Source organism: Physeter macrocephalus, chromosome 4 (genome assembly GCF_002837175.3).
Source record: "Physeter macrocephalus isolate SW-GA chromosome 4, ASM283717v5, whole genome shotgun sequence".
Taxonomy (NCBI): Eukaryota; Metazoa; Chordata; class Mammalia; order Artiodactyla; family Physeteridae; genus Physeter; species Physeter macrocephalus.
The window spans coordinates 26,464,055-26,486,156 of record NC_041217.1 but is presented as its reverse complement, the minus strand read 5'-3'; the positions used below and the strand labels follow the sequence as shown (position 1 = coordinate 26,486,156).

The 22,102-nt window shown below is 39.9% G+C and overlaps 1 protein-coding gene across 1 annotated transcript in view; it reads right to left on the bottom strand.

Moving 5' to 3' along the window:
• The window catches only part of LAMC1 (laminin subunit gamma 1), a 123,797-nt gene extending 101,964 nt beyond the window's left edge, over positions 1-21,833 (bottom strand). Inside the window, exon 1 of the mRNA XM_024133830.3 lies at positions 20,949-21,833. Within this exon, the coding sequence (XP_023989598.1) occupies positions 20,949-21,363 (415 nt within the window). The 5' untranslated portion in view covers positions 21,364-21,833. The remainder of the gene's footprint in view (positions 1-20,948) is intronic.
• Positions 21,834-22,102: the final 269 nt, after the last annotated feature.

The following is a 22,102-nucleotide window of genomic DNA, read 5'->3' as shown; positions in this document are numbered from 1 at the left end:
AATATGCATACAGAATCACTCTGACTGCGAGTGCTAGAACGTAGTGTGATCTACACGTGTGCCGAATGGGCAATGTGAACACCATGAGAGGCACTCTTGGCAGGGAAATGACTTTCCTCTTGCTAAGCTCAAAAACTATTTATTTACATGGTGGCTGTATTCATGGAAAATTATGTGTAATAAAGTTATGTGGAAAAAAACTGTGTTTATGTATAAAGACAAAGTTACATTTTAGGCTCAGATATTTATAACTGGGTTTTTAATAGCATAAATGTCCCATGAGAAATCACAAAGTTGGGCAAGATTTGGGCACTTCTTCGCTGTGTGGGACATCCTCCCCTCCCCACTTCATCCCCTCTGCCTCCTGTCCACTACATACTCCTAAAGGGACAGTACCACACTCTTCTCTGAGGACCACCTCTCTGGAGTTTACAGCTGAATCCATGAGGCTTATCTATCCCAAGAACTTAAAAAAACTTCAGATTTATCACATTTTACATTGTATAAGACAATCTTTCTACAGATTCCCATAGATTCACCATTCTTTGTTCCAAAACCTCTAAATCCAATCCACCTCTCAGATTATAAATAAGGTTTCAAAGTGTATTAAGACAGTTTTAAAGAGGGGAAAAGAGCTTAAATTATATGACCCACATTAATGATATAGCAAAACCATGACAACTGGCCTAACACATCTCAGGAGCTTGAGAAATTTATCAAACTCTGAAGTCAAGGGTGATTCAGTTAGGAAGACAAATTAAAACCCAGGTCCCTTTATCAGTGCTTCCTGGAGGTGCCACTGAGACAGTTTGCTTTGTTTTTTAGAGAAACAAATGTTTTAATCAAGTCTTCAGTGAATTTTATAAGTAGCAATGTTTTCATTATCCAAAATACTACTTAGGCCAAAGAGTATGAATAACAACTAATTTGGTGACTACTTTACCAAAAAGGTGAGTAATAACTGTAGATTACTAAATTTGAGCTAATTTTTTTTTTTGGCCGTACTGCGTGGCTTGCGGGATCCTAGCTCCCTGACCAGGGATTGAACCTGGGCCCTCAGCAGTGAAAGCGCAGAGTCCTAACCACTGGGATGCCAGGGAACTCCCAAATTTGAACTATTTTAATTCACTGTAACCTATAGCCAAAACATTCCTTAAAGTGATTAAATACCAAAATAGAAACTAAGCTAAAAAGATTTTGTATTAATACCGTATCTCTTTACAAAAAAAGGAAGTGAGGTAGCTTATAGAAATAAATATTATGCAACAGAAAAACAGCCTCAACAATTACAGAAGAAATGCAACCTAAAATAAAAACATTTCTCATCTATCAAATTAGCAAAGCTTTGTAAAAATCATAGTACTTAAGGGGAATGTTTAAAAAGGAACTTTGTATATTGTTGTAGACAGCAAAGAAAAGAAAAAATAAATAAAAGAATTAAGGGTCAGTAGGAAGAAACCAAACTGTTATTATTTACAGATGATGACTGTCTACATATAAAACCGAAAGAGTCTAAACACAAGTAATTAGAATTAATAAGAGAATTAAGCAAGGGGTATAAGATCAATATATAAAAACCAATTACATTTTTATATGCCAGTAACAAAGACACAGAAAATGTAATTTAGAAAAAAATGTTAAAATAACAACATAAATAAATAAATAACAACAAAAATGTACCCAGGAATAATTATAACAGAAAAAGGACAAGGTTCACATGGACAGAATTATAAAACATTACTGGAATTCATTAAAGAAGGCCTAAATTATACTATGCTCATGAATAGAAAGACTTGAAATTTTCAAGATGTCAGTTCAACCCAAATGGTTGCCTAAAGTCAATGCAATTTCAGTCAAGATCTAAATAGAGGTTACTGAGGAACCTGACAACCTCATTCTAAAATTTATGTGTAAGAGCGAAGGCCCAAGGACAGCTAGGATATTTCTAAAATAGAAGAATAAGTTTGAAAGGGACTTGTCCTAGGAGATAAAGACAACACACAAATCAATTAACATATTAAAATTAAGAAATTCTGTCCAAAAGCTATCATAGAGAATATAAAAAGACGATCACACACTGGTAGAAGATACGGATAATACATAATTGATGAAGGATTAGTATCAAGAATACAGGAAGAATTCTACAAATCAATAAACAGGCAAATCAATAAATGGGCAAAAAACATGAAGAGACATTTTACAGGAGAGGAAATATGGAAGACCAATAAATACATGAAAAGATATTAGCCCTTATAAATAAAATGACTGAGATATAATTTTACACCATCAAATGGGCAAAATTTAAGAATTCTAACAATACAAAATGTGGATCAACGGTCTATTAACACTTCTGGTGAGCATCTAAACAGGCACAACCACTCTGGGAAACAATTTGCATTATCTCATAAAAATGAAGACACTCATTATGATCCAGCAACCCAGTTAGAGAAACTCCCACATAAGCAACAGGAGACACATGTGAGAATATTCACAGAATACTTTTCATCATAACAACAACCAAAATAAGTCCATCAGCAGAACAATCCATAAATTATCTGTAGTATAATCACAATAGAATACTACACAGGAATGGAAATCAGTGAATTACAACTACACCTTAGAAATGTATTGAGTGAATAAAGCAAGGTACTGATGACTATAAACTATTTTTATAAAGCTCAAAAGCAAGCAATACATTGTCTAGAGATGATAAACTACTCTCTTTTAAAAGCAAGGGAATAAAACATAAAACCCAGGGTAGTGGATACCTAGGGTGGAAGGGTGGGCAGAAATGCTCCTAGAGCTACTCAAGTACTTCACAGAGAAGTGTTCACTTCTACTCCAGATTTCTGTACACTAAAAGAGTATCTGCTGCACAAACAACGTAATTATCTATTTTATCTTGCATTTACCTGTAAGTGCAAAACACCACCTCACAGTAATCCACAGCTGACCATATGTATTTTCAAACAAAATAAAACACAAAAAAACTCCACAGATGATTCAATTTGTTATTGGTGAGTACTTGAGGACCACGAGCCCAGATGACAACAGGATTTCCTCCTTGAGGAATAATCCCCGGATTCACTGGCAATTAGAATCCCCGGATTCACTGGCAATTAGTATTAAGAATTTATAAGAAGTATTACACTGTAATAACCTTCAAACGATAGGAAGAAGGAATTTAAACACCTACTTTAAAGTGCTCTATCCTTAGCGAAACAGAACTCTTAAAGTTTCAGTCTGAGAAACTCTGCTCTCCTAAAACAAGAAAGGTATTTAACTTGGCATCGTGGATCCTGGAGAGGAGCACAAGGCTTCTCAAAAAGAAACAAAACTATGGTTGGTCTCAGCTATTCTTCGGTTCTTAAAAGAAAGTTCATCAGAACAAAGACAGGCCTTCTATTTTTACTGTCCACGACAAGGATGATGTCTTAAATTTTGAGAAAACAGCTCTGTGGACTTTCTCCAAAGATCAGTAAACACAGCTCTTCCAAACATTTTTCCAAAAAGCCTGGACATAGTTATTGAATTTAGCCCTATGCTTCTCATGAGTTCAGAACTGAATTTTCTGATTCTAGACAATCGAAGAATATTCAAATGCCTATGATTTCACAAGTCAAGTACCTAGCTCTAAGTTGCTGACCCATAGCTCCTGTCCTCAATGAGCTCATATGAAGAAACAAAATAAGTACACATTTAAAAGACTCCAGAACAAGATGATATGCTCAAGTGACCAAGGAGTGATACAATAAGCGCTACTGTCTCACGCTTCCAGAACGTGGAACGAATTTTTAGAGAAGGCAATTTCCTTCCAAAAGAAACTAGGGTGATAAAGCACAGAGGACAACATGATATATATTTAGGCAAAGGGTGATGGCAAAGGACTCTGAGCAAATAAAGACAATGAGTCTAAGAAAAATGATGTCAATTCAAGGAGACCACAATCTTTCAGAAAGCAAAATCCAAGCTGAGAGAACCCTAGAGGCAAAAGCAATCACTTATAACCATTTATATAGTCATTCTCAATATAAGTGATTCTTTAAAGATTCCTAGAGACACTGATTTATTGCTGATTTAAAGCAACTGGACAGAAAGGAAAAAAAGCTGTGATAAGTAGGTAGATAGGGAGGGAGATGCATAAAGTGTGGAGAGAGTAAGGACACAGACATCACTGAAATCCTATGCTTCTAGAAACAAGAAGAAAATCAGAATTAACTTCCAATTCAAAAAGTATCTCAAATGAAATGGCTTTAATGCAGCCAGGTTCCTAACAGAGGCATTGCAGATGAAATTGCATTTCTACAAAAAACAATCAAACAAACAAAAAAATAAACTACTTCTTTGAAACACTTATTTAATGCTCTATTTGGAATTCTAAATACTCTTACCATAATTTAATAACCCATCCACTCAAATCATCTTAAAATACATCTGTTAAAATGCACCCTTTCAATGAAATAAAAGTTCCTATTAAATGGACTTTTATTCAATCATTTAGATAATAACTAATTTATCAAATGCCTATTATGTGCCAAATTTTTACAGTCTTTAGTAGTTCTATTATCACTATCTGTAAAAGTGGTATAACATATAATCAAATGTGATACAGTCCATAATCCTTTATCTGTGATTCTATATCCAAAAATTTCTAAACAGCAGAGGATTTTCATAATATCTGACAACAAAACGTGACTTAAACTAGTGTGAGGCCCTTATAGCCTTTAATTAGCCTTTAATTCATAAAAGTATGAATACATTTCACCGCAGAGATAGTGAGGACCTGGCTGTTAAGTCTCTGACCTAATTAATGGTTAAAATACAGCTCCTGCCCTCACTGAACTCAACTCAGATTGAAGGAAAAGATAAATACACATTAAAAAAGATTCCAGAACAAGGCTGTATGTTCAAGTGACCAGTAAGTGGTACAAACAATAGGCACTGTTTTACTACTTCTGGAGTTTTTGTTTCTGAAACACATCTGGATTTTAAAACAGCTTTGATTCATCCATCACAGCTGAAGGTAAACATGATCACTACTGTCAAGTAAATCAAGACTTAATGATTCTGCAAGGATGTGCTCCTCCGAGATGAATCTGATACAGAGCCGGTCGGTGTAAGTGCCCAACACTAACATAGTGAGAGCTCAGTGTCAGGAGGGGACCATGGGAACGAAACCTGGTAGTCTCAGAATAAAATGAATCGTGCAAAGGTAGGGAGTGACTGGTGCACACTGAGAAGAGCAGGACGAGCATGCACCCCTTTTCTTCAGAGGCTCTTCTCCTGAAGTCCTAGGGTGTGAAGGTCTACAGACAGCATGTTTGCTAGTTTTTCTAGATCCACTTCCTAAAACTGCCAGCCACAGAATGGGATCCTCTGAAGAGGGTACTTCAGGAAGACCAAAACTCAGGAAAGAGAGGATTCTCCAGCACAGGAACTGGCAGGCGCAGTACCACAGTAGATGGTTGGCATGCCAGAGCCATCTGCCAAAACCAGTCCCCCTCCCTGCCACCCTCCATCACTGTAACAGATTTGTGGCTGGGCACAAGGTTGCCCAGCCAGACTACATTTCCCAGCCTCCACTGCATATATGAGTGGCCAGGTGACTAAATGCTCTCCAGTGGCAGATGATACAATGATGTGGACCTCTGTCGGGTCTCAGTCTTGAAAGTTAGGCATACACTCCTCAGCAGCATCTTCCCATCTGGAATACAGAGGTAGCTATCACTCAGCTTCAACCACACGCATGAGGCCAGCACCCTAAGGGATGGCAAATCATGAAGATGAAAGGACCCTGGGCCCCAGAATGTCTGTGTGGATCAGAGCTACCTTGCTGCTCACTCAGGACTACCACATGAAAGAGAAACCTCTATGTTTCTTGAACTACTTTATCATTGGGGCTCTTTACTACTATGGCTTAGTTTTTACCTAACAACACTGGTGAGGAAGCTACATCATGGACTAGCCATCCCACTCCACCTGTCCAATTTCAATAACCCTATGTAACAGGCAAACTCCATCTTGGGAAAATCTAAACAAAACTGCCATTTCTCACCCTCATCTGCATTCTGTGGCTATAGCCTCATAGAAACAGGAATTCATTCATTCAGCAAACTTTTGAGCACCTACTACTAAATGAAAGGTATTATGCTATACACTAGGAATATATAAGCCAACGTAAAAAAGAAAGCCAAGGGAACCCTCCTTGGGCAGGTCCTCTGTTCTGCATGCTTTTCACCCAGAAGTTAAGCTCTAGGTCTTCCTGTCTGTCCTATCTCCAGCACTTTGCAGTGTCTTTTACATAACAGGCACTAATAAATATTTGTTAGGTGAATGAATTAAGAAATCAATAAATTCACCTCATCCTCAATGAATTCAGTCTAAGGGGGGAAACAAGACAATACAATCTAGCATCTCTCACATCATAGGCATGCAATACGGTCAGTGATTTTTAGAAATGAAGCAATGTATGGGCATTGAACAACATGACAGCAAATGCTATGGAGGGGCAGGAGGAATTAGAAATCAAAACCTTCCCAGAGAAACTGAAATCTGCCATGAGTTCTGAAGGACAATTAGAAGGTAACCAAATAAACAAAGTAAGGAATCAAGAAGATGTAGCGCCCATGCTGTCTGAACATGTTTACTATGCCTGGAACTTAAGGGCAGAGTTCTAATCACACAATGAACAAATCTAGTACTCCTTTGAATACCACTGCTTCCACTAATAAAGCCAAAAACTGACTTCTTTTCTTTAGCATTTGCATCATCATATGAACTGCTGTCAATGCAGTGCTACACCCTTCTTTAACTTTCAGATTTAATTTTCATTTTTAAGTCTAAAATCAGGATTTATTTGACTAGTTCTAACAAATCCTCCATCATATAATCAAAGAATCTCAAGGTTGGTAGAAATCTGAAAGGTCACCAGATAAATGTTCTGGGAAGTCATTTATCTTGGCCAGCTACAATCAGTTCTTTGCAGTCACATGGAATTTTTATCCTTCTTTTACAGCACTTTATATTTTGTCTCAGAGTATATTTGTTGATATACACATGCTCGCTCTCCCACTAGACTACACGCTTTTTATGTACAACTCACATTCTTCTTTATCTCATATTCTTCCAGTGCTCAATAATCATAGGCTCTGTATAAAATCATCTTTTAATCCAATCCAACCACATCAGCTCCTGCAGTCCCTGTCAAATCCAACCCGTTTGCTTGCTCCTGTGTACAGCCTCATTGTTACCTCTGGTAAAGATGAGTTGTTGCACCTTCTTTCCAAGACCCACAGAGCTTCCTTCCTGTTTTTAATGCCAATGACGCCACATTGCTTCTTTTTTCACCTCCATTTCTATGTCATGGATTAGGGCTTAAGACTCCAAATGTTTGAAAAAAAACGAAACAAGTTCCAAATAAACCATCCCTTTTGTAAGCTGCAGAATGTCCGTATCTCAGAAATTGTCAGATGTTTCCCTGCAGATGTTTTAAGCCTAAAATCATCAATGCCCTTTCCCGTTCCACCTTTTGTCCCTCTGACAAGGTTACTGTGCTTCCTTGAGACTTCCTGTTTGAATAACCACACACTTGGGTGTTCAAACTCCCATGTGTCCATTATTCACCATAAAAGGGACCTGAGGAAGTAACCAGGCAGTTGAACACAAAATGATCTATGAACAAAAACAGCTGTGTGTTAGCAGGATGGACAAAAAGACAGCAGGGATCTTGACACTGCTGTGAATTTCAAAAACAAGGTCTATTTAGTCAGGCATGGTTAAAAGGCTGCTGATTCAGAGCATTCGTGGCCCATTTCATAATTGAAAATCACTGGAGATGTGAAGAAGTCTTTTAGTTACTTCCACAGAGTCTCACCCCAACACCAGCCTTCCTAACAGTCTCCCTTATGGGAACAAAGCTGCCTCTCCTTTCTCTCACAGCAATGGCACTACCAACTCAAAGGTTTCACCAAAAAAATTTAATACTTATCTTATTTCCCAGTCCAAAAAGCAGATTCCCCCTTCCCCAAGAGGTTTTTCTATAAAAAACACAGGGAAGCACAGATACAGATACACACAGAAGAACACACAAAAAGAGGCAAAGAAAACAAGCCTACATTCTCCAAACATCTGGAAAGTATGTTAATATCCAGAATCAGTCTATTTCTGATACCCTAGATTTACCATCCATGCCTTGTGTCAGGATATAAGAACTTTAAAGTGGGCATAAGTATAAAACCAACGCTTCATCAGAATGGCCGCAAAACTGAATGATTCCAATTGCACCAGGAGTTGATGCTAACTTATTTCTTGCCAAGCAGCAAAAATGCTGAAAACAGTAGTAAAAAAAAACAGCTTGAGCCCCTAAAGCACTCCTGATAAAGTAAACAAACTTTATTACAGCTGCATTACATATGGTCTCACAGACTTTGATAATCTGTAATAGAGTTGTAAGAATTTGGTATTCGATAGACTTTCTATCCCATGAACTTATCTAAAATACTCAATAGAAATTCACAACTATGCATAGAGACACTCTGAAAGTTAATCCTAGACGCTCAACCCCACAGAACATGACCCCTTTACCATGAAGGGGTAACCACATGACCAAAGCAATTAAAGTAGACAATTGCTCTTTGGTTTCCAACTGTCTCTCCCCACACAATATTCACCTTTAGACTCATGTTTCTTCCCACCTCCAAAAAGAACACAACTTCAATGAAAACTTCAGGATGCTCATCTGTACCAGATCACGATCTGGCATTTAAAAAATAGTAATAATCTAAAAACTTAGTGCTTCCCTGGTGGCACAGTGGTTAAGAATCCGCCTGCCAATGCAGGGGATACGGGGTTCGAGCCCTGGTCTGGGAAGATCCCACATGCCACAGAGCAACTAAGCCTGTGCACCGCAACTACTAAGCCTGCACTCTAGAGCTCGCGAGCCACAACTACTGAGCCCTCATGCCACAACTACTGAATCCTGCGCGCCTAGAGCCCGTGCTTCACAACAAGAGAAGCTACTGCAATGAGAAGCCCGCGCACCACCAACGAAGAGTAGCCCCTGCTCACCGCAACTAGAGAAAGTCTGCACGCAGCAACAAAAACCCAACACAGCTAAAAATAAATAAATGTATTTTTAAAATTTCTTTAATTAAAAAAAATTTTTTTAATTAAAAAAAATTAAAACTTAGTGACACCAAAACAACAGGACAAGTCACCAGTCCTATCAGAATAAGGTCCATAGGAGAAGGAACCACTAGGGGAGGAACAGCAACACTGAAGCACAGATAAACTGCTAAACCAAGGCAACTATACCCTAACTTCTTTGGTAAGGGATTAAGTAAATTAAACCAGGACCCATCCCTAAAACATATTTTATACAGCTTAAACTTTCCTAAGTTTCCTTCCAACTCCAAAATTATTCTAGTTAGCCACATATTCAAAAGTCCAGAGATGCCAACATTCCAGAAAACTAAAGGTCTAAATGTTGTACAGGATAGGGTCAGAAAACAAAATCCATTTCTAGATCTAATCATTTTACATTGCCAAGCTACTATAACTTATTTCTTAATAGTTTCTGATAATAAGATGATCTCAGATTTTGAGAACATCTGTGCAGACCATTCCTGTTTCTAATCAGGATTTGTGCTGCCAGAGCAGGAAAACATCATTTCCCAGTCCCTGCCAATGAACAGAAAGCTCAATAAAAAACTCATTTTCCTCAAGCTGTCATGACCCCCTTTTCAAAAACTGTGAAGCTCTTCTCTTGGAAACACTTAAGATGCTTTTATTCTCTTTGAAAAAAGTTGATGGAAAAGCCCTTAGAAAATATTTATGCTTCTGTATTTTACCAACTGGCAAAAGGGGTGGAGGCATTTTAAGCCCAATACTCGGCCTCAAATGTAGCAATGGGTGCCATTCTTCCCATAAGAAATAAAATTGAGCATGTGAATTTAAATATCATCAGTCATTAGGATGTGATGATGTAACCACATGTATCACAGAAATGCAATGTGGACAAAGCAGGTCTGTAAAGAAAGCAGGATTGTGATTCAATAATACTTAATATTGAGTTGTAGAAGTGGAGGTAGTATGCAGTGGGGGAGAAACCCAAAATACAAAATCTAAGTGGGAAATGTAACCCCCTTCTTCAGAGAGGAAGCAAAAAAAAAATTTTTTTTTTAAATTTTAAGATATCTAGGAGTCCCCTGATTGAACCTTAGCTCAGGAATGCTCTGGGGAAACTAAGGAGATAAAGAGTGAATGATAGATACACAGATAAGATAGATATACAGAGTTGTAGATTTACAAACTAACATATACAGAAATCAAAGTGAAGGAAGTCACTTCCGAGCCTGAAAGATGAAACAGTGACAAAGAAATCTCCTGGGACCACAGTAGTTATTTATCAATCAATAAAAGGTGGTTAGACCTTTCAGTTAGCAAACCTGAACAACAAAAAAGCCACCAAGTAAGAGTTAGAATTTACTTGAAGCAGAGGAAACGAAGTAGAAACTGGAGATGGCCCTGACAGCCTTATCTTTAAGGATGTCAGATAAAGTAAGCAACTGAACTAACTCAGCCATTCTCAACAACCAGAAAGGAGTCATGGATAAGGCAGAAAGGAGATAAGATGGCATTCCCCTGACCACCCTTCAGGAAACAGGGTATGTGGTACACTTTTCCTATCATTAGACACTGACAAAACACAGAATCTCATTCTGAAATTCAATAAATTCCTTAGAAATTCCTAGAAGCGTTAACAGCTAAATATAAAACTAGTATAAGTACCCAAAACCTAGTATTTTCCCATTGCTAACAATCCTCTGTTCTTCACAAATAAGTGCAAAGATCTTTTTAAAAGAAGCACTCCAAATACAGAGCTCAAGCAGAGATCTGTCAGAGAAACCAGACTCAGTCCTTTGGTTTGGTATACTTTCATTTCACTTCCTAATTAAAGGTCCTCTACAGTTCTCCGTCACTTACCAGGCTTGTTTTAACATGGCAGAGTGGCAAGAGCATAATCTATCCACAGCAGATCTGAATTCCAACCTAAATTCAACCTGTTCTACCTCAGAGCAGTCACCAGTCATATTACTATCCATAGGGGTAACAGTAGTTCTCAAGATTGTTTTAAGGATTCAAAGAGGCAACCAAGGGGTGCTCGATGAAAGGAAATTTACTTTCTTTTGTTGCCCAGTTTTCATGATCCGCATCTCCTCAGAACCCATCGTCCAAGTCTCTAACTACTCCATGAAAAAGCAAACAATGCCTTCACCATTATCTGGTTACTCTCAGACCTTTATTCAAACAAATCACCCTTCCCAGAAAGTCCTCCATTCATGTCTACCACTCTTATTCAAGACCCAAGAAGCTTTTCCTGGTTGACTGCCATCTCTTCAAAATGCTTTGCAGGTATTCCCTCAGCACTTTAAAAAGTTTCAACTGAATTACGTTTACTGTGCTTATATTCTCCCACTGATTTTCTATACATGAATGTTTTTATCTTATCCCATCAAAACACATTACAAATCACCTGAGGATAAAGAAAGTGTTTCAACAATATTACCTACACATTCCATATTACAATGCCCATAAGAGAAGAATTTTCTCAGCAAAATAAGAATTTTATTTACAAAAGAACTTTGCCCACTAACTAATTAAAATCACAGTCAAATAGGCTCACCTCATTTTGAGTGGGTAAGTCTTTTCACTTAGTTGGAAATACTTCACAAAATTTCATACACTTCTCTAAGAAAACCACACAACACAGTTCAAGCTTCAGACTTATCATTTATTTTTTTTTAAATAAATTTATTTTTGGCTGTATTGGGTCTTTGTTGTGTTGCACGGGCTTCTCATTGTGGTGGCTTCTCTTGTTGCAGAGCACAGGCTCTAGGTGCGCGGGCTTCAGCTGTTGTGGTGCACAGGCTTAGTTGCTCCGTAGTATGTGGGATCTTCCCAGACCAGGGATCGAACCCATGTCCCCTGCATTGGCAGGCGGATTCTTAACCACTGCGCCACCAGGGATGTCCCAAATGTATTATTTCTAAATGGCTCAATGAGAAGAAGCCACTACCTAGAACACGTCAAAGGAAGGAAGATGGGGTCTTCACATTATACGTTTTATGTAATATGTGGAATATTTCGTTTTCACTGTAGAATTTAAGTAACAAGTTTTATAAAAGCCAGACATTGTAACAAAAGCACATGCCACAGGGACATTCTTAGAGAACTCTCTAAACCTGCCCCCCAAAACACAAACTTACCATTTATCACTTCAAACCACCAAGCACCAACCAAATCCATCACCTGGTTAAAGGTAGTCGTGAGAAGAGCAAAGAGAACTTGCTCTTCCTGCACACCTGCCCACACTCCACTTCCTGAGACTTACCACAAAGCTCACCTGAATGATTTTCTGAATGCACTCTGTAGGTACTTCAAGTAAAATCAGCTGATACCTCAATGAAAATCAGCTGGTTGGCTTGTTTTGTGTCCCTTCACTCAAAAAACATTTCTGAATGCCTACTGATGCCAGCAACTGCTGGTAGGGTAGAAAGACAGTACGAGAAATAGAACTTAGATGATTATGTCTTAGATTCTGTGCTCTCTTATTTTAAACCAAAATCGTACCCCAAACTAACAAAATCACCTATTTATTTTTTGTATTTTAATAGGTTGAAACTCTTAATTCTTTTTTTCTAATTTGAAGAATAATTTAGATACAACAAAGTACACAAATATTAAACGTACAGCTCTGAATCTGTACATATGTATACACCTTTGTAACCTCCATGCAGGTCAAGATACAGAACGTAAAGTGGGAACTATAAAGGAGAAAAAAAAAAAGACTGATTACTAGCTGTGTCTCTGAAAACACTGACAGCCATCTCTGTAGTCATTGCCTTGGGCAATCGCTCTGGTTAGCAGAAACCTTCACATACAATGTGATTTATCATCATGAACAAAATTCATTGAGTCCCTAACTCTATACAAGACCACTTATATTTTTTATTTCAAGAAATTTTAAAAAAAATGTGAAGGAGGTTGATTCCTAATCCTTATTTCCAAAAACTTTCAAAACAAAAAGAAGATAAAATAACAAAACAAACACACAAAAAGATGATACAGCAAAAATCCAATGTTGACTGCAATATAATAGGAAGCAGCCATGCAGTTGGAAACAAAGAGTAAAAGAAGGGAGCTGAGGGACTAAAACTCCTAAAGTTTTAAAAGAAATAATGTAAATCCCCTAATTCATCTCCCAGCCTTGCCACAAAAGATCTGAGAGTGCCACTGTCTAAGAAAGAGATAAGTCTGCTTTATTTTATTTCATGAATATGTAGCTGCATAGGGCACCAGGCTGACTGGACCCAGTTATTTTAGGCTCGCCTCCTGGAAGAGCCCATGGAAAGAAAAGCAGATGTACTTAATTAGTGTCACCACAGTCTGGCACAATACTCTAAAACCTCAGTGACATTTCTATAAATGAGTTTTCTGCTAACCCCATTTAGCAAGCTGTCCGTTTTAGGCCCAAATGAGCAAACATCTAACTATCATTTTACAAGAAAGGAGATGCTTGCAAATCTTAGCAAGGCCCTCTTACAAATCTTAGGGCAAGAAACAGGCAAAGTAATAGAACCGGCACACAGTCATCTTGAAATTTTATCCTTTGACAATTTAAGATAAGGGACAGATTAATCCCTTATTTTAAAAAATCCTCTCTGGAATTTTGGGCAGTAAACATAAACAAACAGTTCTGCTCTAAACTTTGACACTTTTCCCTAAAACTCAAACAGACCAGCAGTAGAGCGGTCAATTAAGTACAGCTGAAATGAGCAACAAGGAAAGAAGCATCTGTTGGTTCTGCTGCCTGTTAACTCTAGACAAATAAGTGGTTATTATTCATCTGTCTAACCACTTTAATGTGGTTCTTCACTATCCTGCAGAGAAGGCATACCTCAGTATGCCGGTCTCCTGAGTGTACCCATAATGAATTAAATAAACTAAAAATGATGCCACACACAATAAGCAAATAAGATATTTCACTGCAACCCTTCTCCACAACTGCTTAATAATACCCTTTTAGAGTCTATTTCAACAACAAACATGTGAATATATATTTTAAAATAAAATTTATGTCCATTTCTAAAGAAAAAACACACATTAACATTAAAATTTCAGAAACATATTTACATGTGAGATTCAAACCTGAGCAAGTAGTTTACTCATAAAATTTATCCAGCTGACTTCAAATCATATAAAAGTCTAATTTTTACATCAAAAAAGGACAGTCACAGATCTTTCAATTCCATATCAGTTCCATACCCAACTTAGTACTTTTTTATAAAGCTACAGAAATAAAACAACCAGGTACCACATTCACAGTGGCATAAATCTCAAGAAAATGGAGAGATGGCACTGATAAAAATAAACTCAAGTTCAAAAGTGTTACTGAGAAGAATATAAATTAATGTGCAGTATTTTGAGACTTCTTATAATTCAGGTATTCATTTATTTACTCACTCTTCATATATTTACTGAACACTATGCCAGACACATTGTTAAGCAGTGGAGATACAAACCCTCCAGCCTCCCTCTAAACGGTAAGTTAAGTGAATGCTTTCTGTGTGTGCACCTTTTACCTAAAAACTTATTATATAACATTGAACGTATCGGTCTAGAGCAGAGGTCACCCAACTTGTGCTGTAGAGGGTCAGAGAGTAAACATTTTAGGCTTTGTGGGCCAGGACTTACTGTTACAATTACTCAGCTCTGCTTTTGTAGTGCAAAATCAGCCAGAGACGATATATTAATAAATGAACTTGACTGTGTTTCAATAAAACTTTATGGATACTAAAATTTGAATTTCATATAATTTTCACATGTCCAAAGTATTTTTCTTCTTTTGATTTTTCAACCAATTAAATATGGAAAAACCATTCTTAGCTCATTGCCCATACAAAAATAGGTGGCAGCCCAGGGCTGGATTTACTCTGTGGGCTATAATTTGCCTACCCCCAGGCTAGAGACCTAGGTCTCCACATCTAAGCCACAAGTTCCATGAGGTCAGGGCAACGTCCAATGAATCATTATACACCCAGGAATCTGTATGGTGCTGAGGCATAGCAAAAAATTAACTAATGTTAGTTATATTCAACTAAACTAAAAAGATGACTAAGACCCCAACCCTGCCTTCAAAGACCTCATGGTCTAGAAGTGGAGATAGACAAGTAAAGAAACAAGACAATACCATGTGATAAGTGCTGTGGTAGATACCTACAGGGTGGTGTGAGTGGGACACCTAATCCAGGCCAGGGAGAGAAAGAAACTGGGGAAGGATTCCTGAAGGTGATGACACCTGGAAGAAGTGTTCCCAACCAAAGAAACAGCCCTTCAAACACATGAAATGACAAAAGATAAGCCTAGAGGTTATAAAGGTCTGGATCCAAAATACCTTATACACCATGCCAAGGCATCTGGACTTTATCCTAAAGGCTTGAGGAATCACTGCAGAATTTTTAGCTGGGAAACAATATCATCAGATTTGCATTTTAGAACCATTGCTCAGTCCAAAGCGATGGCTGCCTAAATAGAAAGAGCAAAACTGGAGGCAGAAAGACCACCAATTCGTTAGCAAGTTGTTGCAGTAATCAAGGTGAAATTCCATGGGGGGTTACAGTAAAGCAGATATAAAGATAAGGATCCAAGAGACATATAGTTGGATACAGGAAGTGAAAGTGGAGTCTTGGGCAGATTGTAGTAAGGATGGGTGGGAAAGAAAGTGGTGGAGTTACAGCTGCCCAGAGACCCAGCAATGGATCCTATCTGCTGGGCAAAGCGAGTAATCTTTACTGATGAAAGCCTATCAAGCATGGTTCTTGGCAAAAGATTGGTTGAGAGCCTCAGGAATAAACAGTATTGCTGTTCATGAAGATACAGCTTTGAACTGGATAAGACAATAAGGAATGAATTTAGTTTTGGACATGGCCTCTGGACATACCAAACTGACCATGTCCCACATGGAGAAAAAGCTGTCCTGAAGATACAAATTTAGAATTTACTGATTTGCAAACAGTAATGGAAGCCTTGAGATTTAGAGGACTTCATTCAGGAAAAGTGAGTAGCATGGAAAAAAAAAAAAAGGAATCGAGAAACGTAAGTGAAAAGGAACAGAGGGAATAGGAGGAAAACCAAGGGAGTCTATTATCTCTGTATCAGTATGTACACGAACTTGTATTGATATTTTAAAGTTGCCCTGGAATAAACTAGTCATTCTTTTGAGAGATTTGTTAGAGAAACGAAGAACTGCAGGAGCTAGTATGTTAGACTGAGTCAAAAACCTACCTCCACCATAATTTTTGGCAAATCACAACCTCAGGACCCTCATCTTTGCCTTCCCTCACTGAGTTATGAAAATCTAATCAGTGATAAACTGGAGGCTTTATAAACTGTAAAATATTATAAAGGAACTCCTGATTTATTATTGCAATGGCATTACATCTGGGTATGAAAATTCCATCTAACAGAGTATAAAATTCTGAAGAATGGACCTTCAGTCTTCTACATCTTTCTATCAGGTACTGCACCACGTATTTAGTAGGTATTTAAAATATGTTTGCAGAATATTTGGGAGTAACGTGAGAATGTATGCACAGGGAAAGGAGTGCATAGCAAAAGGCATGTCCAACTTCCTAAAAGGATTTAGAATTGAAATAGTCAAACTTTATCCCTCCCACAAATGTGGCCAATGACAAAATAATGGGGGGAGGGGAGCTCAGAGTTCCAAATTTTCTCCTAATGTGTAAATTGTTTTTCTGAATGCTTTAGAAACATGAAAAAGGTATTTACGGAAAAAGCAGTGAATTGTAGAACAGGAAAACAGCCAACAGCAACTTTATAAAACTCTGCTCACCAACTGCTGGCCACTAAAGAAGAGCTCCTTAACTCCTCAAGTTGAAACCTGCAAAATGTAAATCAGGCCTCTGTAAGACAAACTAAAATAGTGTCCCCTCAGGGTGCACAAATACCACAGTGAAGTCACCAGAGTTCTAACAGAGTCAGAACCGACCTCGCAAAGATATTCCTGGGGAAAAAAATTTGCTGTTTGTTTCATGTTAAATACACACTAAGAGGACCAAACAGAATAAAATGTAATACCCTTATACAGCAATTATTGTGATTTAGACACACAAAAACGATATTTAGATACAGCTTAAAAGCGTCATTTACTCACTGTTTGTTCCTAAAGCTTATAAGGAGATTGGACACCAATCTGGTCTTGGTGTAAATTTCAGGAGTTCCATAAACTTTAATCGAGTTGGTTTTATAAGCACTCTCTTCCTTAATCTAATTGTTTTTAGGAAGAGGGTAACCTACCTTCCTCCAAGATCAAGACCTGGTCTGCCAAGTTTTCATCTACAGTGACTATCAAGTTAATTAAAGGGGCTGTTTAATAAAAGGCAAATCCTCAGATACAATCTTACTATCAACTACTCCGCTGATAAGGATAAAACTTATTATAACTTATTATAAAACACAAAAGCCAAACTTTTAAAAAGCAGTTGAATAATTCATAAAGGAGTTAGGAGAGAAAATCCAGAAGTGAAAGGCAAAATAAGAAAGACATCTTTTTAGAAAAGGATGCCTTGCTGAGATTTCTCTCCACAATAGGCAGAAAATGCAGTTCTGATGCCCACAGCAACTTTAACTCATTATATCTAAGGATACATTGCACCCTGTACCCTGGATAACTGTAAATGGTGCTTAAGACATGGCTGCTTACAGAAACAATGCTGATTTTCCTGGCTTTTGTACAAGTGATGATAATGGTATAATCACCTAATTTGTACTTGCCATCTGTTAAAATATGCCTCACCCCCCAAAAAAGGTACCAGTTAAAATGATCGTGTAATTTTATACATACATGTGTATGCATGAAATGTTTCTGGAAGGTTACATAAAAAATTGTGAGCGACAGTCTCTAGGGCAACTTAGCAAATGGAGATGAAGAGACTCACTAGTCATTACACTGTTTTAATTCACTATGTCATGTTTTACTTTTACAATAAAAAAAGTCTTAGGCTCACTGGCAAAATATGTATATTTCTTGTGACTACTTAACTGTGATCTGACTTTGCTTATTTTAAAGTTTACTGTGCTTAAAGTTCAACATCAAAAGAAAGGCTACAGGGCTTCCCTGGTGGCGCAGTGGTTGAGAGTCTGCCTGCCGATGCAGGGGACACGGGTTCGTGCCCCGGTCCGGGAAGATCCCACATGCCGCGGAGCGGCTGGGCCCGTGGGCCATGGCCGCTGAGCCTGCGCGTCCGGAGCCTGTGCTCTGCAACGGGAGAGGCCACAACAGCGAGAGGCCCAAGTACCGAAAAAAAAAAAAAATAAAGGAAGGCTACAAAAGTGGTGGCTAGACCTAGTTCTTTCACACTGCTCCCTTCCAGTTTCACATGCTCTGTAAGGGCAAAGCACAATATGCATCACTTGTTTAAGGGTATGTGAAATTTGAACTGGATGGGAGATTTAATAGATGCACAAACAGTCATGGTCCTTGAATTCATGGGAAATAATTAGTTAGCTAGAGCCCATGGAGTAACTGGCGTTAGGGAGTGAATATGCTGAATATCAAAACACACAATAATACATAAAGCCCTGCCTGTCATTAAGTTATAGATCATAACATTCATGAATACACATATCCTTGTCATGAAAAAAGAGAGGGGAGAGAGAGAGATTGAGACATCAACGCCACTACACACAAATCTCCCTCCCCTTCCCCATCTTCTCCACACACAGTTTCCTCCAGGACAGCATTTCTGATGCAACAAGTACAATAACTTCTAGTCAAGCTTTTAGAAACTGTCTATCTAAAAATATTCAAGTAAATGTTCTTACAGTATTTGTATGAAAACTATTTTTAAATCACTTTTATTTACTTAGAAGTTTTAAATCTATAGTTTTATGAACTTCATTTAGCAAGAATGTTACCAAAAACTGAAGAATTTTTCAGCAAAACAAGTTCAAGCATATACAACATTTTCAGAGCAAAAAGTCTTTCGAGCTTTTTAATCAGTAGGACCCAAAGCTCATATATCGGCCTCCCAGTAGTAGCAACCTAACTTGACGGATACTATCTTACCTAACACATTATCTTTGTAATAGAGAAGTAATCACTGAGTAATCTACCTTCCTCTACCATCACCTGAAATAACCTTTTGCTACATAGTGCTCACAGCAGAAAATTCAGAAGGTCCAGATTGACAGCGCTATCTTTATCTAAATAAGAGATTCTTATTCAGAAATTTTCAGTTGAATCTCAGGTATTTGAGACATCAAGGCTGTGCTTTTGCTTTGAAATTTTTAATATTTCAAAATAGATAAAATAAGACGTTATAGGCATTCAAAATTCAACACAGAAGCTTTAAAAAGACAAAAATTTTTTTTTTAATAATTGGATACAAATTTCAAAACTAATTTAAAAATACAACACTTAGGAGAAAAGTGCTAAAGAGCATCCCCACAAAGTCTTAGGAGGCCCTAGGTCTCTTGCAGTATCTTTAGAAAGGCACCTGTTCCAAGATACTGCTTAGTTCCATGTTTCCAATACCTTTGAAAAACTGAACTCAGTTTATTTCTTCCATCTCTGAAAAACAGGTGCCTTAGAGTTCCAGTTTATGAACTTATTTCTGAAAAGTTTCATCTTCCTAATGACTTGTCTACAAATAAAATGATATTTACTACAAAGGTGCTAAATACTGTTTTTCTAAAACTTGCTCCACACACAGTAATTTAACTCCACTTTTCAAAGTACCTTCTCTAGAATCTTGACGGTTTCATAAAATTTAATGTATCAGAGAGCAGTGGAAAGAAAAATACAAAAACCACGACCAAAAGAACCACGTGCCTACCAAACGTTCCTTTCAAAGATTCCCCAAATAATGTTACTAGCCTTATAGAATTATACTGCTTTGATAGAAGAATGGCTTGGCACGCTGTTCGCTCTGGAAGTTCATTACTACCAGCTACTGGTCTGCAACGGGACTGAAGCTCTGCCCGTCAATGCCAGTTTCTCAGGCATGTTACTCTGTTAAACACAATAACGAATCATTCTGCTTGTTTGTATATTTCAACGATGAAGAAAAACTGACCCAGATCAAACATGATTTTTAATACTTGGGGATAAACATGTCCATCTTCGTTCACCACCCAGCAATGAAGTTTTCTATACATCCCTTTCCTGATTGCTAAAAGGTCACTTACACATGCTTCTGCACTTGCTTTGAATCAAAGCCAAAGGAAAGACAGTGAGGAGAGCCTTTTTACTCAGGGACAAAACTGTACCCAACAATTACAGTGAGTGCAGATACTTCCTTTTGTTTTGTCTGTACCAGGATCATCAGTGAAATCGCTCTGTGGCCCTTAATTAAAGCTGAACAACTTTAAAGAACAATAACTTTAAAAGTGAACTTCTATTTTAATTACACATAGGCAACAGCGGTAGTAAAGTCATTCGCTCCCCTCAAATCCCCTTAACTTAGACCCTTTCCTCTCTAGCTTATTCAACAGAGCAAACAGCAATCACCCTCAACCCTGGAAAGACTTTTAAACAAGGTAAAAGTGCTAAAGGTGGACAAGCGAGGAGGGGGGTTTCTGATTAACGCTTCAGGAAAGAGGGACCAAAACAGCCGAAATGGCGAATAATCAAGGGGGCGAAAATCCGGCTGAGTTATTGATAGACTAGGAAAGCAAACAGAGAGAGATGCTGGCGGGAAGCATCTTGGCTCGCGGGATGTTAAGTGCTAGATCTAGTTTAGAAGTTGGAGAAGGGAATTTCTGTGTGGCCCATGCTGGGGAGCAGAGAGCCACCACGCGGCTGTTTGGGCCCCGCAGGCTGGGTGAGGGCGTGAGCAGTAGTAGGGGATGGGGCTGTCACCGCTTACCCAGATGCAACGTGAGGTTGATGGAGTTGGGGTACTGCACCCCGGCCAGCATGGTCTGGCTCTGCCACCAGGTGGTGTCGGCCTGGTTGTTGTAGTCCGTCAGGAAGGCTGCCCCGTGCTGCAGGTGGGGCTGCGCGGCGTCGCACAGGTGACAGGACTTGGTGACCCCGGTCACCCCGGTCTGCACACAGTACTCCTCGGGCGGAGTCCCGCACGTGTTGGTGGCCACCACGGTCACGTTGAAGGCGGCGTTGACGAATTCGGGCATGCAGCGCTGCGACCGCCCGCCCTCGTCCGTGCACTCGTCCATGGCTGCCCGGGCGCAGCCGGCCGCAGCGGCCGCCAGCACAGCCAACACCCGCCAGAGGCCGCCCCGCGGCCGCAGCGCCGGCGCGGCCGGTTTGCTGCCCCTCATCCCGCCGCCCGCGCGCTGGGCCACGGCAAAGGTAAGAGCGCGGGCGCGTTCCTCTCGCGCAGCGGCGTCCCTCGGAGGCCGCTCAGCGGGCTAAGCCTCGGGGCCCAGTGGCCAGACTCTACGGACGGGCGGTGGCGGCGGCTCGCGGCGGAGAGGCGGTCCGGAGGGCGCCCCTGGCGAGAACTGCGCGGCTCGCTAATCACTGCCCCGCGCGCCGCCTCCGCGCCTCCCTCTCCCACCCCGGACACAGCCGGCACTCGCCACCGACCCCCGACTTCCGAGCGCGTACCCGAGCGCGCGCCCCCGGGGAGGAAGGAGCAGAGGGTGGGATCGGCAGGGTGGGGTGGGATCGGCAGGGTGGGGTGGGGTCTGGCGGAGGAGAAAGCCCAACCCCGGCGTCCTCTCAGTAGCTCCCGCGGCCCCCGTAGCCGCTCCCCCGCTCTCCACGCGCGGTGGACTGCGCGTCCGTCCCGGCAACTCGCGGCCGCGGCGGCGGCGATAGCGGCGGCAGCGGCGGGGGCGGTGACATCTCGCGCTCGAGCCCGCGGCGCGCGATCGGCGGGGGAGGGGCCTTGAGGGGCGCGAGGGGTGGGCGGGGAGCGGGAGGAGTGGGGAGAGAGGGAGGGGCGGCGGGGCGGTGCATGCCGGGAGGGAAAGGGAGGCAGCGGAGAGGCAGCTCCCAGCCGGGAGGTGGACGCCAGGATCCCCTGGCGCCGAGTCCCCGGAAGGCTCGGGATTA